This window comes from Rissa tridactyla, chromosome W (assembly GCF_028500815.1).
Source record: "Rissa tridactyla isolate bRisTri1 chromosome W, bRisTri1.patW.cur.20221130, whole genome shotgun sequence".
Lineage (NCBI taxonomy): Eukaryota > Metazoa > Chordata > Aves > Charadriiformes > Laridae > Rissa > Rissa tridactyla.
In genome coordinates, this window is record NC_071496.1 from 6231216 (window position 1) to 6248181 (window position 16966).

The 16966-nt window shown below is 37.2% G+C and overlaps 1 protein-coding gene across 1 annotated transcript in view; it reads left to right on the plus strand.

Moving 5' to 3' along the window:
- Positions 1-16966, plus strand: part of LOC128901951 (A disintegrin and metalloproteinase with thrombospondin motifs 6-like) — a 175204-nt gene that overhangs the window by 87155 nt on the left and 71083 nt on the right. The window contains exons 9-10 of the mRNA XM_054184152.1: positions 844-990; positions 7750-7891. Of these exons, the coding sequence (XP_054040127.1) occupies positions 844-990; positions 7750-7891 (289 nt within the window). The remainder of the gene's footprint in view (positions 1-843; positions 991-7749; positions 7892-16966) is intronic.

Below are 16966 nucleotides of genomic sequence, written 5' to 3' on the forward strand. Positions count from 1 at the left end.
AATTAAAGATAGTTTTATGCATATAATGAAAGTCTTTTCAAATACATTTTCTGTGAGTTAACTTCTAGTTTTAATTTGATGATTATGTTGGCCATCAATAGCTCCAAAGGTGTCTTTCAGTAGCACAGGATTTCTAGGGCACAAGGATTCTTTTGCCATATTTCTTTTTCCAGAGTCATATCATCTTTGCTGAAAGGTACTTCATTTGTTGTATGGAAATCTCTGTTGGCCAGGTGCCAGCTAGAGGTTTCTTACTGTGTTTTCTGCTGCATTTTAGTCTTCATTCTGAAGTTCCATGACAAAGGAGAGTGCTAATAGAAGGGCTCCAAGTCACCCTGTGAGTGGATACATAGAGGGAGCATGCATACAGCATGGTCCTGGGAATTGCAAAACCCATGTTCTTCTTGAACTCTCATTGGCTACTGTGTGCCTATACTGTACTGTTACAGCAACATCACCTACTCCCTGTTTGTTCCTGTTTACTAATCCAAGCATCAGTGCCACAATGTTTATTCCTTATCTAGGTACAATACCCATATAAGGACTGAGTGCTCTGTATTTATCTTGCAAGAATATTGTTGCATTTTCTTTAAAAGCTTTAGAAAATAAGTAAGATGCTTTTGACAGTCTGTGAAAATAAATGTTATGTAGTTGTGCAGTATTCTGAGATCTGAATAAACTAAACATAACTTAACTGATCCTGATTCTCCACTTAAACTTCTCTGTACTAAGTATGTTCTTTTAGGTCTGAGCATGATTTCTGTAAAAATCACATTAAGTTTTAAGAGATGTCCGATGCTGCAGAAAAATAATGAGCAGTTTCTCTCCTCCTCTTTTGGGCAGTTTTGGTATGAATCATGATGGAATTGGAAATTCCTGTGGGACCAAAGGTCATGAAGCAGCAAAGCTAATGGCAGCTCATATTACAGCAAACACCAACCCTTTCTCTTGGTCAGCCTGCAGTCGGGATTACATCACCAGTTTTTTAGAGTAAGTAATCTCCCAAGAAAAATCATTATTTGTTACAAAAATGCACACCTTTTAGAATAAACAGTAGAGACACAGTGACCTGTTCTGATGGTTTACATTTTTAGAATGAACAGATAGAAGTATAGCAAGTTACTTAAGGATTTTATATTGTAGAGTCCTTTTCCTATGTAATGGTAAAAGCTTCTTCTGCTCCATTCCCCACCTTACAGTTCTCATTTTTAATCTATTCAAAACATTTTAAAGTGCTGATCATAATTTTATTACTAAATTAATCTGAGGGTGAGAAATAGAGAAGGGCTGACTGTTTATGAATGATGGGAAGTATTTTTTTTAAAATACACACATAATGTGAGGGAATCGAATGAAAGGAACAACGTTCTAGCCCTGTTCCTTGTACATTTCATTTTCCTGATTTTTTAACGCAGTCTTGTGGGTTTTTTTCTATCATTGTTCTTTGGTACCTTTAGCAAGAATAGGAGATCATAGGAGAGTTTGGCATAGATCTTTATATTAATACCTTAAAATTGTGCTAACCTATACTTCTGTGGTGATTTCTATCCAGAAATAGATTGCTACCTGAAATTTTACTTCTGTATGAAAAAATTAAAAGTCAAAATATGTTAGTCTCAAAAATGTGCTCATATCCATATACATTGGTATACATCATGCATAATGAAGCCTTTGTATGTGTTTTAAGTTGTGGAAGACACACAGAACTGTTAGTTCACTGAGACCATGTTAATAACAGGATTTTTAAAAATGTGCGTAAGACGGGCTTCATGGGAGCAAATGGCAGTTGGTTGGTAGGTTCAGTGTCATCAGTGCAATCATTCCTTTTAGAAATAAAGGTTGTTCAATAATTCAGACACTGTTTTAGGAAATGGACTTAAACCAGTCAAGTGGTCTAACCACTAGACTACTAAGAACAAAATGGGCTTCTCCTCCTCTTTCAGGAATCTAACCTCAGAGTAAAGTGCTGTATTCTGAATCTTACCTAAAGGGACCCATCCAGACCAATACATTTTCTTTAGATTGGTTCAAATGTAGCTCCCCACACAATGTACAGGAGCACTGAATTGTTCTGAAGAGGTGTTTGAGCTTCCTAGAGAGTTAGTGGGCAGAGACAGACGTTTCATGTTGTTGTTAGATGCTGTTCAGAGGAAAATACTTCTCCTCAGTTTCTGTATCAGGTTATGGCATTTTGTATCACCCCAGTGAACTATGCACCCACCCAATTTTATGTACTGGAGTGTTTAAGATGAGTGTCTAAACTAAAGCACACTGAATAAGTCATCCTACATGTATGTGTGATACTGGTTTCTCACAATATAAGTTGCTTTTCTTGTGAAATATATATATGTATTCATTGTTTCATCATTGCCAATAATTTCTGTTAATTCAACACTGTTCCCATTAGTAGTCTTTCTAGTATGTCATGCAGCCTGGTATTAACTATGACAAAGAATAGGGTTTTCGCATCTCTTCTGAAAGATTATTTCGCAGCTTGGTAGTTCTGACTGTCAGCTTACAGTTCAGGTATTTTCTTGTAGCACTTAGGGGTTTGTTTCTTACTGTTTCAGTTCTGCTCTTCTCTGTCTCATCTTCTATTTGTTGCTCTCTTCTGAACTCCATTTTGAACTCATAATTGTCCTGAAAATAATTTCTCTATTGATGAAGATGTAATTCCACAGGTAGCTAAGCAGTCATTTCTTATTTATGGCTTTTGAGAAAGAAACGTGGTAAAATTCTGTGGCTTGTATTATGCTGTTTGCAAATGTAATAGAGCTAAATATTTGTTCCTAAAGTTCCCGCACAGTTTAAATTTCAGTCTGAACAAACTTTCTTGTTTCATTACTTGATATGTATGCTGTGATCTTTCGATTTTTTACTGTCAGTTAAAAAACATTTAGTTTGTGCCTCATCTACTTTATGTTTAAATTTTTTTATTTATTTTATTTTTTACTTTTAGCATCTCCATTATTCTTTTTCATTCCCCAGGTTTAATTCGCTATTAAGTTTTATTTTTAAGTCTGGGGAATGCCACTGAAATTGTAGTTATACTAGCATAAAGCCAGAATAGTACTCTGGTGAATCTATTCCCGTAGTTCTAATCTCTTGAGGTTTTTTGAGATACTTCTCTATCATTGCCAGTGTTTGCAACTCTACTTTAATTACTACCATATGTGAATTTCATAAAAAAATCATTACTGGAGATACTAAGTAGTATTTGAGCTAGAGTAAAAAATCCCCTAGAAATAGCAGCTCAAATAATAAATTATCTTTTATAATATTTTAGCTATATTTTTGCAACCTAGAATGTAGATGTTATTTTTTTCAAAGGCACCTTGGATAAACATTCTTCTATGTGTTGCAATTATGAATAGATTTTCCAATTGTATAGGATACTGTGTTAAATAACATACTAAGAGACGAAGATAACTTCTCCATTTACTAATTTTGCAATCTGTCTTTAAAAATGTCAGATTTCTCAAACATGATCTGTTCATTATAAATCCGTGCTTCTTATTGTTTGTGGTTCTAATTTAATCTATAAATGATTTGATACTTTTTTCTTAAAATAATTGTTTTATTATTTCACAAAGTAGAATAGTCTGTAAAACTGTAGTTTTTTTCTCATTTCTAGTCTTCTCCCCAGCTTTTCATGCCATCTCCTCAATGACAGCAGGAAGCTGTTAAGATAGAGTTACACAGGTACCTGAATGACAGCTGTCAGAAGCCTAGATCACTTCTTTTTTACCCATTCACACCTTTCCTTAAGGCAGAACAGCTTTAAGAGCAGAGGCTTTTCTGTTGCAGGTAATGATCAGTGAACAAGAAGCAAAGAAATATTCAGTTTCCTGTGGTAGCAATTCTCTGACTGCTCCTATAAATAGCAGAACAGTCTGCATCCAGACAGGAAAAATTATTCCTTTTTTTTTTTCTAATACTTCTTCACAACTTAGCAACAGATGACGAAGATGCTGATTTAGAGCTTTAGAGGCAATCCCTCAAGATGTTGTTATCTCCATCTGCAGATGTTTATTCCAGATAGATTAGACTCTGCCCCCTTTCTCACCATTTTTCCTCAATATTGGGAAAACATCTGGGACAGGACCCACTAGACCACAAACAAGGAAGACAAGTGGTTTTTTCTGTGCTTAGTGAGTATGGCTTTGGGCAGGGCTGTCATGGCACCAAGATAATGCAGCAGGAATGCATTCAGCTAGAAGCTCATTAAATGTTCACAGTATTATATGGTAAGGTAGGTTCATGTAGATTTAACAGTTTACCCACTTGGGTCACCATTTGCTACAGGAGTTTTGCACTGTGCGCCATTTTGTAGTGTAGATACCACACTGTCCTTTCTCATCAGGCAGAAGAATTTTGAAACAGAAGTCATCCTGGTGATGTTCAAAGTCGAGCCTCAGCTTCACCTTCCTCTTTTTCAAGACTTTCTAAAAAGTACACCCAGAAACAAATTTTCCAGACTGATGGTACTGAGGAACAGACATTAAATATCACTTGGAAGGTATAAATTCAGTCAGACACTAGTTGGGAAAACAATTTATTTTGCAGGATGGCAGGATAGAGGATGAATATGGCTTTAAGGATGGGAATAAAGACAAAGCAAAGCTATGTATTACTAATAGATCATTCAGAACTCCCAAGAAGGATGACCGGTCAGCATAGGCTTTGAAATGGCCAAGGAAACCCATTTTTTTCCTGGGGAAAACTTTCCTTCTAGCACATAATAGTTGTTCTGTGTCAAGCTTTATGTTAGAGTGAAAGATAGACTGAATTATGATTAAAATCCTGTCATTAGAGCAAAACGGGCATATTTTTGTATTGGCTACAAGGATTTTGACTTACATTTGTGCAATTATACGTCTTGTAGAGTAGGTATAGACTTTAATTTACAGGTTCGGTGCATTTAAAGATTTAGATCTGATTATGTAATCCAATCTGTTCAGGGGTCCATATGCCTATGGAGAGAGTCATCAAAGGTAATAAGAGTTTTTAAATGCTATGCTGTATGTTTACAGGATCACAGTTTACAGATCAACCTGTACACTATTGGAATCTATGGAAATATTCCCATTATATGCAGTATGAGCTCAAGCTGTTGTCAAATGCTAAACTTCCCACTGCTTGTTTAAGCAAAGTTTCTGTCTGCAGTTTGGTCCAAACAATACAGAAAGATCAGATTGTATTTGAGTTATTTCCATATTGGAATTATTAAAGTGTACTCCTCATACACGCAAAATACAACACTGAAATATTTAGATTCAGAAAGAATGTAGGATAGTTTCCCAGCTTCTGCTATTAGAAAATTTATACGCTTGCAATAAATAAAACTGGAATAAAGAGGCAAGTACATTTTTTTTTTTTATGCCATAACCACACGTGTGATATTTTAAAGGTAGATTTCAACTGAGTTGTGGGGTGGTGGTGTTATGTGCAGGTGAATCACATTAAATTCATTTGTATTAGTAACTGAATATCATATTTTTTTCTGTATTTACCTGCTTATTGCCTTAGTTGCTGTTTGCATTCTTCTGAAATGGTTGGCAGTTGTTTGTTTCTTTCTTTTTCCAAAGGGTTTGAAATGAATAAAATAGGGTTAAAATGAGAACATAAAATGTATGGTTAAAGGGAGCTTTTTGCTCTTTTTTTATCTGCAGATAAAAAGTATAGAAAATTGGAGATCTCCAAGAAACAGTGTAGAATATTCACTTCTGAAATTATGTTCCTTTGGCAATGTGCATGGAAAAGATTTCAAAAAAAAGCATAAGTGCTGGCAAAATTTGTAGGAATGACGGAAAAAAATTTAAAGTGTTGGCATAAGAATTCTTTAAAAATCCTCACTTATTCACATGTGAAATTAAAGTAAAAAAACCATCTGTCCTCTTTTATATGCACACTGACTAAATAAAACTGAATAATTATATTCAGCAAATTACAAAGTTTTCTAAAGAGAAGTATGTCTGCCTTTGTGTCATGGTTTTGGCCGGATTGGCCAATCAGAACAACAGATGGCCCTTCCCCCCCCTCTCTCCTCAGAGAGGAGAGGAAGAGATAAGGAGATTTACGAGTTTAGAAAAAGAACTGAACTACTTTAATGAAAATAATAAATAAGAAAATAGTAAATAATAAGAGAATAATAAAAATTAAAGAAAAAAAAAAAGTATACAATATATATGAAACCATATCCAGCTCCCAGGATGACGATCGCGGCACCAGCAGACACAGGGAAAGTCCCAGACTGGAGTCAGCGACGGACAGGAGCTGAATTCCGGAACTAGAGTCAGGAGTGCTCGGATCGGGGTCAAAGGCAGATGAACAGACAGGGCCCTCCTCAGACATTGGCCATTGAAGAAAAAGCGAGCCAGAGCCCCCTTTGCCTCTTTGATCCCTCAGCTTTTATACTGAGCGTGATGCAGATGGGATGGAATACCCTGTTGGTCAGTTTTGGGTCACCTGTCCCGTCTGCTCCTCCCTACAGGTGGGACCCCTCTATGCTTCTCCGCTTCTGACCCTCTAACGGGGCAAATAACAAAGTGAGCTGACCTTGGTTGTTATAGCAATAAGTCTAAGCAAGAGCCTCTGTGCATACCGTTCCTTGGTATAATCAGGTCTTATCCCTCTGAGAGTGAACAGTGTCTGAACAATATGCTGTTAATTTCAGACTTCAGTCAGTTAGAAGAGGCCCAGCTAAAAAGTAAAATTACAAATCAGAAAATTGGTTCTGTTTTACCTCAAACCAGGACACTTTGGCTTTCTTTGTTATTTGTTCCACTACACTAAAATATTGTGGTTGAATATGGGCATATTTTGAAAAAAAACAAACAAAAAACCCACCAAACAAAACAGTGAAAAGAAGACAATATTAAAGTTTTCAAAGATGATGATCTTAGTTCCAACATGAATTTTTGAAGACTAAATATTATTAATACAACAGAAAAGATCCTTGGGTCCATACAAATTTTGTCGCTCACCCAAGTATAGGTAAATTTGAAGATCCAGGAGAATTTTTACCACCATAACTATTTTGTTAATGCAAATGGAAGTAAAGCATGCATGTTAAGGTCCTAATCCTATAAACATTTAATCATGTTTAAATTTAAATGTGTTTTACTTTTATATAAGCCAGTTGAGCTGCTCATATCTACAAGATTGTACTTAGCTTTTTGAGGGATCAGAAGGGTCATTAAGAATTGTAAATTTAATTTCTTTTATTTGCTTAATTTGTTTATTTTTTATTCTATGACCGAATGTATCTATTCTTCAGTGAAAACAAATAGGAATCTTAAAACAAAAATGAAAATCAGTCTTTTGTGGCTCAGAAATTATTCTACTTCTTAAAAGGTTAATATATGAAGTGTATTTCACAATCTAAAATAAGCATTTTTTTAATATCATCGAATCATAGAATACCAGGTTGGAAGGGACCTCAAGGATCATCTGGTCCAACCTTTTTTGGCAAAAGCACAGTCTAGAAAAGATGGCCCAGCACCCTGTCCAGCTGAATCTTAAGTGTCCAATGTTAGAAAAAATAATGATGAAAATTATTTTAATCTCTTAATTCCCTCTAATTATTTTTTAACTTTGCTATGGGTGTACCATCTTACCGTTTTTTTATTTCAATCATATTTGTTTCACACCCAGTGCTATTAAAAGTAAGAACTAGATATGTGATATCGTTACTGTGATTTACAGTCAGTAGAATTCCTAATTCCTTTGGTCCTTTATGTTGAACAGTTCGGGCCGTGGTACTTGCCTTCATAATGAGCCTCCCAAGCGTGAATTTCTTTATCCAGCTGTGGCCCCAGGTCAGGTGTATGATGCTGATGAACAGTGTCGCTTCCAGTATGGAGCAACATCTCGCCAATGTAAATATGGGGTAAGAAGTCTTAATCCTTATGCTGAGTGTTCTGCTTAGTCATTTGTATATATTCCTTTATAACATAAATCTTTAGTTAGATGCAGTAGTGGGTTACAGATTTCTGATAGCATACTGTCTGGTGCCATCATATGTAAGCAAAGGGTACATTTTAATCCTTATGCTGCATCTTTTGCTTGAGTCATTTGTGTGTACTATACACAAAAATGTGTGGGTGTACTATACACAAAAATGAGCTGGAGAAGCATTCTTTAATTCTAGGGGAAAAAAAGGAGCCCAGAACACTTGATCCTGCTCCTTGTAAAGTGTACTACAGAATTTTCCCTGATTTCAGTTAAATGAGATCAGGTTCACGTTGTATTAATCTCGAAACATGAAATCTGTTGTGTTGGCTTTACCTTTTTGATTTAAAGCTACATTTTGAGGTTACTTTTGTACTTGTATTGATTTGTCAGGTCTGTTAGGTTTTATTTTAATTTTTTTTTGCTGGCATTGAGTTTATTGTTTCTCACATTGTTCAGATCTCTTCTTGAAAAGAAGAATAATTGGTTATGGGAACAGAGGAACATGAAGCTAGATAGCTAAATAGAGTACTGAATAGCTAAGTACTAGCAAAGCTTTGGCTGCAATACCAGTGTACAATATTTAAGGCAAAGAAATTTACAGTATAAATAAAAACCTGCACACTTAGGCCATTATGCAGTAAATGTATAAATATTTCTTAAAATCTTGCAGCCCAAAGTATGTAGTAAAAGAATGCATTCTGCTGTGGTTGTCATCAAATAATCATCTGAGACTAAATTAAATAAACCTTGAAAACATATTAGTGGTCTAAAAATATATAGTTTTAATAATATTTTAATTATTAGATTATTCAAATAAAACAATGTAATCATTGAATTTACTCTATTTGCTTCTCTAAAGGCTAGCTACAAAGAAAGTCCATTTTTAATATTCTTGAGGTGATAAATACAATATTATTCTTGGGGTGCCTCTTTGGCAGATTGCATTGTGCAAAGGATTTAAAAGCTGTATGTAGTTGGCTGACTAGCTCTAGCTCACTGGATCTTCTATTCCTGATCCGTCACCAAACCTCTTTTGGCCTTTATTGTTCCTCTTTAAGTTTTCACTTCCCACCACTGTTCTTTAAGGGCCCTGTTTCCTGTCACTACATCCAAGGCATACCCCCCCTTTTTTTTTCTTTTTTCTTACAAATTCTCACCACACATACTTTTATTTTCAGACTAAGGAAATCTGCAGGTATTTAATTCATGATTTATAGCACAGCCTTTAGAGATATACTGCATTTTAAATTAAACTGGAAAGTTAATAATGTGCAAAACCTGGCTTTTCCACGTGTATATAGGGTTTTTTGTTTGTTTTTTTTCCCTCTTCAAACTCTATTAAACTATGTAATAGTTGTGATGATCATGCTGCACAGTACACTTCTTAAACCAGTTTATAAAATGCAGACAATTGCAAGTAATTAAGATGTAGATAATCTTGGCTTTATGTGTTCTGCTTTCTTTTTGTTTAAAGTTTTTTTTGGGATTCCCTTATAGTTACAAAAAAGAGGTTGACACTTAATTGAAGCAATAGTTAAAAGAACTTAAGTCTTCATGTGACATTACCAGTCCTCTGAAATGATACAGTGTATTGTATCCCATCAGTGTGCCATCAGTGTGAGCATGACTTTTAAGTGTTTCTGAAAAAAACCCCCTATTTTTAATAATAGGATTCAGACTGTATGTATTTATATAACAGATTATTGTATAACTCTGTTAATATTCACTCTAAGAAATTATATGTATTTAAAATAATGTCTACATTTAAATATATTATCTCCCATGGCCATAATGCTCTGAAAATGCCATCATGATGATTGTGATCATATAGATTTCAAGTGATAATTTTGAAAGGAAAAAAATAATCTTTGCAAGCTGATAGTGCAGATGGAAAATATCCACACAAGAAAGACCTATTCATATATGAAAGGGTTTTTAGAACTGAGTAGTAGAACTAGAGCTAAATGCCAGGAAAAGTTAAGTCGAATACTCTGTTCTACACTTTCAATATCAGAAGTAAACAGTCAGTGCTTTGGATGTTCCTTTTCGATGTACTGTTCACATGAAGATGCCATTAGTAGTTCATTGATCTTATTCTAACAGACACATGTGCAACTATGAATGGAAAAACATAGTAAAAATCCCTAATCGACAGGGGACCTAATTCGTATACTAACTCCTTTCTAACACTTCTTTCAGCACTTTTTATTTGAAGTGCCTGGTAAAAAAGGGATAGAGCAGGTTTTCCAATGTGGAATTTAGTGACCTAGAAGTAAATAAATTCTAAACCAAAGGGAAATCTCAGAGAAAATTGCTTGCCTTTTTCTCTTGCTCATGTTCTTTACTGATTTGTGATGGCAAGACATAGAATCATAGAATCATTTAGGTTGGAAAAGACCCTTGGGATCATCAAGTCCAACCATCATCTCCACTCTACAAAGTTCTCCCTTATACCATATCCCTTAACACCACATCTAAATGAGTCTTAAACACATCCAGGGATGGTGACTCCACCACCTCCCTGGGCAGCCTAATTCCAGTGTCTGACCACTCTTTCTGTGAAGAATTTTTTCCTAATGTCCAGCCTAAACCTACCCTGCTGCAGCTTGAACCCATTCCCTCTTGTTCTATCACTAATTACCTGTGAGAAGAGACCAGCACCAACCTCTCTACAGTGTCCTTTCAAGTAGTTGTAGAGAGTGATGAGGTCTCCCCTCAGCCTCCTCTTCCTCAAACTAAACAGTCCCAGCTCCTTTATTCGCTCCTCATAAGATTTATTCTGCAGGCCCTTCACCAGCTTCGTTGCCCTCCTCTGCACTCGCTCCAGCACCTCGATAACTCTCTCATATTGAGGTGCCCAGAACTGGACACAATACTCAAGGTGTGGCCTCACCAGTGCTGAGTACAGGGGGACAATCACCTCCCTCCTTCTGCTGGTCACACTATTTCTAATACAAGCCAGGATGGCATTGGCCCTCTTGGCCACCTGGGCACACTGCTGGCTCATGTTCAGCCGCTTGTCAATTAGAACCCCCAGGTCCTTTTCTGCCAGGCAGCTCTCCAGCCACACTTCCCCAAGCCTGTAGCGATGCATGGGGTTGTTGTGGCCCAAGTGCAGGACCCGGCACTTGGCCTTGTTGAAGCTCATCCCGTTAGCATTGGCCCATTGATCCAGTCTATCCAAGTCTCTCTGTAGAGCCTCCCTATCCTCATGCAGATCAACACTCCCGCTTAGCTTCGTGTCATCTGCAGACTTGCTGATGATACACTCTATGTCCTTATCAAGGTCATCAATAAAGATGTTAAACAGAAATGGTCCCAACACTGAGCCCTGAGGGACACCACTTGTGACCGGCCGCCAGCTGGATTTAACTCCATTGACCACCACTCTTTGGGACCGCCCATCCAGCCAGTGCTTGATCCAGCAGATCGTATGCTCATCCAGGCCATGAGCCGCCAGTTTTTCCATGAGAATTCTATGGGGGACAGTGTCAAATGCTTTTCAAAAGTCTAGGTAGACAATGTCCACAGCCTTTCCCTCATCCAATAATTGGGTCATCTTGTCATAGAAGGAGATCAGGTTCGTCAGGCAGGACCTGCCTTTCCTAAACCCATGCTGACTAGGCCTGATTCCCTGCTTGTCCATTATATGGCTTGTAATGGCACTCAAGGTGATCTGCTCCATGACCTTCCCTGCTACCGAGGTCAGACTGACAGGCCTATAGTTTCCCGGATCCTCCTTTCTGCCTTTTTTGTAGATGGGCGCTACATTTGCTACCCTCCAGTCCATTGGGACCTCCCCAGTTAGCCTCCATTCTCCATTAGATTATCACACCGGCCATATGGGACTGTTAAAGGGTGAGCGAGTCTTGCTGATCACTCCTTGAAGCTCTAGTTGACGAATCAGGTTCTGGATGGGAATCAGAGAGTCTCGGTTAGTGCGATATTGCCACCGACGCACCGTTGTGGTAGCAATCGGCACCTGTTGTTCTTTGACCATCAACAACCCCACAACAGAAGGGTCCTCCAAGAGACCAGGCAAGACAAGAGAAACAATCGAATTCAAATCAAAGGCAAAAAAATACATGTCTCCTTTGGGCTCTAATATAGCTGTCAAGATAGTTGGTGTTTGTAAAGTAACTTTGAAAATCTTCATGTTCTTTCTGCTTTGGAATTCTGTCCTAATGTCTTATTAACCTCTAGAAAAAATACCTCTTTCAACCATCTAGCTTTGATGTTCATCTGTATTCATTGCCTTTTCTCCCATATTTCCTCATCCATTTCCTCTGTATGTATATTTTAAACTGTTTGTTGCTTTTGATCATAAATTAGGTCCTAATCCTGCAAAGAATTTTTCACATTTAAGTACATGAATGAAGCCTTTCTCACTTATGAACTTGAAGTTAAATACCTGGAGTGGTGTTTGAATGATTAAGGCATCAGAACTAAAGTACTAAAGGGACTGCAAGGATCTGCCTTTCTGTGTGTGTTTACTGACAAGGAGTCAATTTGACCTTGAAAGGAGCTCTTTCATAGTTGTACTGATACTGTTGTGAGTACTAGACCTAATTAAACTTTTTAGTCACTTATGAACAAAACTGTTTCAGCAAAAGCAAAATCATTGTGGCTGTTGGTCAGATTTCCCTATATCATTCAGCACATTAAGTTGGACAAGAATTCAAAGAGATGCTTTAGGTCTTTGAGCTAAAAAACTAAGACTACATGTTTGCAAGAAGATAGTGATCCTTCTAATGTCACATGTGCATTGTTCTTTATACTATACTTTCCACCATCTCTGATACAGGGGCAATTTTAAAGAATTTAAGTGAAGAAATAGATACATTTAATAAGGAATTGAGAGGCAATGTCTCAATATACTTAAAATATTTCATTTTTAGGGTACACTTTTAGATTCAGGAGAATGTTAAATTTATGACTTCCAGTGAGCCAAATTGTAATGGTGGAAATATCACCATATAATACTGATGCATAGCTTTTTCTTAAGGGCAATTGTTGCGTGAAAGGGGCAAAGCAGTTTTGGCAGAAGATAAACCCCCTTGCATTCTAACACTCCTCACCGAGGTGGGAGGCCAGGTGCGGCTAGGTTTAAATTCTGAGTGATGCCCAATTCAGCACTATCAGTCCAGTCGCGTTTAATATGTATTAAACTGTTACGATTTGGATACACTAATAGTGGGCTGCACCTTCAGTCTAGTCGTGCTCATGAACTAGCACGGCCACTCTCGAGTCTTTGGTCGCATTCAGTGAGAAACCAAAACGACTAGCTACTTAAACAGTGCAGTTTATTTAAACAACAGGTATATAGGTCCTTAGGATTGCCGGTGATAAATACACTGTCTGCAAAGCACGTGCAAATGAAAGTATTGTTACATATACAAAACACGCGACAAAGTTATAAACAATACAGCCTGGCTATAAATGTAGGAAAGAGATTCTCTAGAGAGATTTCTAAGTTTCCCAAGGAAGCGCTCGGTATAGTCTGAGTCTTACTCACAGGCGTCCCTATGCGGGGGAAGAAAGGCTCAACCCATCGACTGGTCCCAGAAGTCAAAGGCAGTCTGTGATGGAGTCCTCCTTGACTTGTTCACAATGGTGTCTTCCCCGATATCCCCCCTTTCTTGGGCTATTTTTATACTATTTTTTACCTTCAAGGTGGAGTTTGAGTGACTTCAGTCATACATACTTTTATTATGGTTGGTGTAAAATTCTCTCGCCTCACATTTAAAGGTATAGTTTACGAGAAATTCAGGGCGCAGCCTCAAGGAGGAGTGGTCGCACCTTGGAGGCAGGTAGCCTTTGGGATGGAGGTGTGGTTTGGTATCATAATGACATTATAATGAGCAAAGTTCACACAAAGGACAGCATTTCATCAAAATTTGACAGACTGTTGGCTCAGGGTAGCAAGTATGCAGCTTATCAGTTTCATAGTACCATCTCGTTCCCATATCTGCTGTATTATCACAGGGAGAGACCGCGGACTCTTCATTCCACTTCACCCCCCGTGTTGCTTTGCAAGCAGTACTGTACAGGGAATCGCAGATGATGTGGTGGATTCTTCGCATACCAGCTGCGGCTGTATTCTACCCTAGAAACTTTTTGATTTTATACCTTTCCTTAATGTGTGAACAATGCTGTATTTTTTGTCATTTTAGTACTTATTCCGCAGCAATACATGCTTTCAAGTATCTTACTGGTTTCATTGCAGTGGGAGATTTTGAGGTTATTAGGGACAGTGTTAGTTCCTGTTCTTTTATGTAGCTACTAGATATGCTACATCTTCTAGGGTGATGCAGTGTGAATTCTCTGCTGATTGTCAGGTGTGGCTCAGTTCTTCTCTGCTCTGTTTGTGTGTCAGTTCCCCTGAAAGTTCTGAAACGTTTTATTTAGGTAAGGAGAACTTTTTTCATTGATTCCTTACTTCCTTTCAGCATCTGCCTAATAACAGTTGGCTGTTGGCTATCTCTGGGTTAACTTAGGAAAGAATTCCAGTCTTGACTTTGAATTTCTCTGGTTCATGAGTTTAAATAATACCTGGAATATGCTTGACTAACTTACAGATTTTGTGGTTCAAAATAATGCTTTGCTGTAGAGCTGGTCCCCACATTTTTAGGACAGAGGCTAAAATCTCAGACATTTTAATAGCAGTTAATACTTTATGCATATGATTGATATCGCTGTGGTGTATTTTACAATCTGTGAAGCTGTTGGCAGCTAGCATGGATTTCAATTCTTTGGTATATTTTTTTACATTAAAATGCAAACTCATTATTGGTGTCAGTAAATACTTTGAGTAGAGGGATAAGGGGGCAAAGTTTCCTTTCCTTTGCATACATGGCTTCACTGAAATCAGCAGAGCTATTCATATTTCACACTAGTTTAACACATCAGGTAACGTATTTTAGCTGATGACAGGTAGCTCTCTTCTTTGTCATGGTCTTATGTTTGCAATTAAGTTCTCCAGTTAATTTCCTAACAAAAATAGCTTAAAATTCAAATACTAGCTTTTATTCACAATTTGTTAGTGTGTTTTGGAAGACAGATAGAGTTCAAGCTATAAATTTACTGCTTGTGAACAGGCAGAATGAAGATATATTCTCAGGATAAGGAGTCCTCCTGCTGCCTTCAGTAGCTCCCTTGCACTATTTGTCTCTAGGAAGCTTTTAATGAATTATGAGGAGTGGCCATAAAGTTAATTACCATTAATAGAAAGTTGCTGGGAAAGCATCAACTACAGAAATACAGGACATGCAGTTGTCATACCTTTACTGCTTCCTATTTTCCCACATGCCAGTTCAGAGACAGAATAGTGTAACTGAATTAGAAATGAGCAAAACAAAACAGCATCTGGTCAGGTAACTTTTAAATTTAGGAGAATAAACAAATTGCTATACACAACAGTTCTATAATATTTCTTAAGTAGCCTGAATTACAATTGACCCTTGTAATCAGGTGATGCAAATTTTAATGTTAGTGAATTAAACTGTCGTCGTTTTCATGAAACACTGATGTGATTTGCTCCAGTTAAATAGAGGTATTTAGCTTGATGTTGGGCTTTTATAGGAAGGTGGAAGCAGATTCTGGAAGCTGTTTTTTCAAAAAGGAAAGGCAGAGAAGCCACTGGTGTATATCTTTGCACCAGAACTACCGGTTCCCTTCTGTTCCCTCACCCTTTGATGCTATGACTAGGATTGTGCATTCAATTGAATCTGTACATAGTACTTAGTAACTCACTGAAAAGTGACTTCTTTTCCCTGGCTTCATACTTCATACCATGGTTAAGTCACTTTATACTTGGTGTTTGTTAGCAGACCATAAGTAGTTCGATCAGATTGATTTATATTACATTGCTCACAAACTGATGTTAAGAGTATGTGTAGGCAAAGAGAGGAAGTGAAGATCCTGGTATTATACTCTCATTTTTATCAACTTTTCCATTATTTTTTATTTCATAAGGTCTTGCCTGTCAAGTGCAAAAACTCTCATCACTATTGTGCAGGCCTTTTGCATTTAGAATGATTAAAGTTTCAAGCTTTTCTTGTGTAACGACTTACAGGATCGTGTTGTAATTAAGAATGTTTGAAACACTTTCAGCTTTATTCTTAAGGTGCATTTTGTTTCCTTTTTTTGTAAGGTTAGGAGGTGTACAGCCAAGGGAAATCCCAGAAGTTTTCATCTTTCTAAATCCTAAAGTGGTTTTAAATCCTTTTTGAATCTTTTTTTAACAATTTCCCATAATCCCCTTTCTTCTTTCCTAGGACTGTCTTGTCTCCAAACCCCCTTTCCCTTTATCTCTTTCTCGCTCTCTCTTTTTTTCTCTCTCTCACAAGAGACATAGACATAACACGAATGTACCTGGATCTCATGACAGTTGTTTAAAAAGTGCAAGGGGAAGACAGTGATCAAAGCAGGAGTGCATTAGATGACTGTAGAAGCAATAATAAGATTCCAGATACTGGAATGTGGTTGGAATAAAGATGGGATAGGTTGCATGGGTTTGAAAGGGAAGATGCTGCTTGGAGGTGATTGACCTTGTGGGGCTTCTGTAGTTTGCATAAGGTTCACATAAGCACCCAATATTTAGGAAAGAACGTTGGTAACATAATACGAATGTACGACCTAAGCTTCAGATTCTATTTTACATTCTTTCAGCATGTTTTGATTCAGAACATGCTGCACCACTTAATGAGCATTTGGTAGTAGAGCACTAAAATGGTTACTTTTGGGTGCTTATCTGAACTAAACTTTGAACCTGCTGAAGTTCACCCATAATTATAATCAGCCTTCTAGTTTAAATCATGTTGCCATCAGGATTTCAGCAATGAGGCTGAAAATACTCTAGGTTGATGCTTTTCAGATAGGAATTGTAAGTTACAATTCAAGCTAGTTATTTTTATGCTCTATTTTAGCAAATGCTCATCAAGAGGTTCAGCATATTATAGCTGAAACATGCTGAAGTAACATAAAATCCTAATTAACATTTTAAAAATTT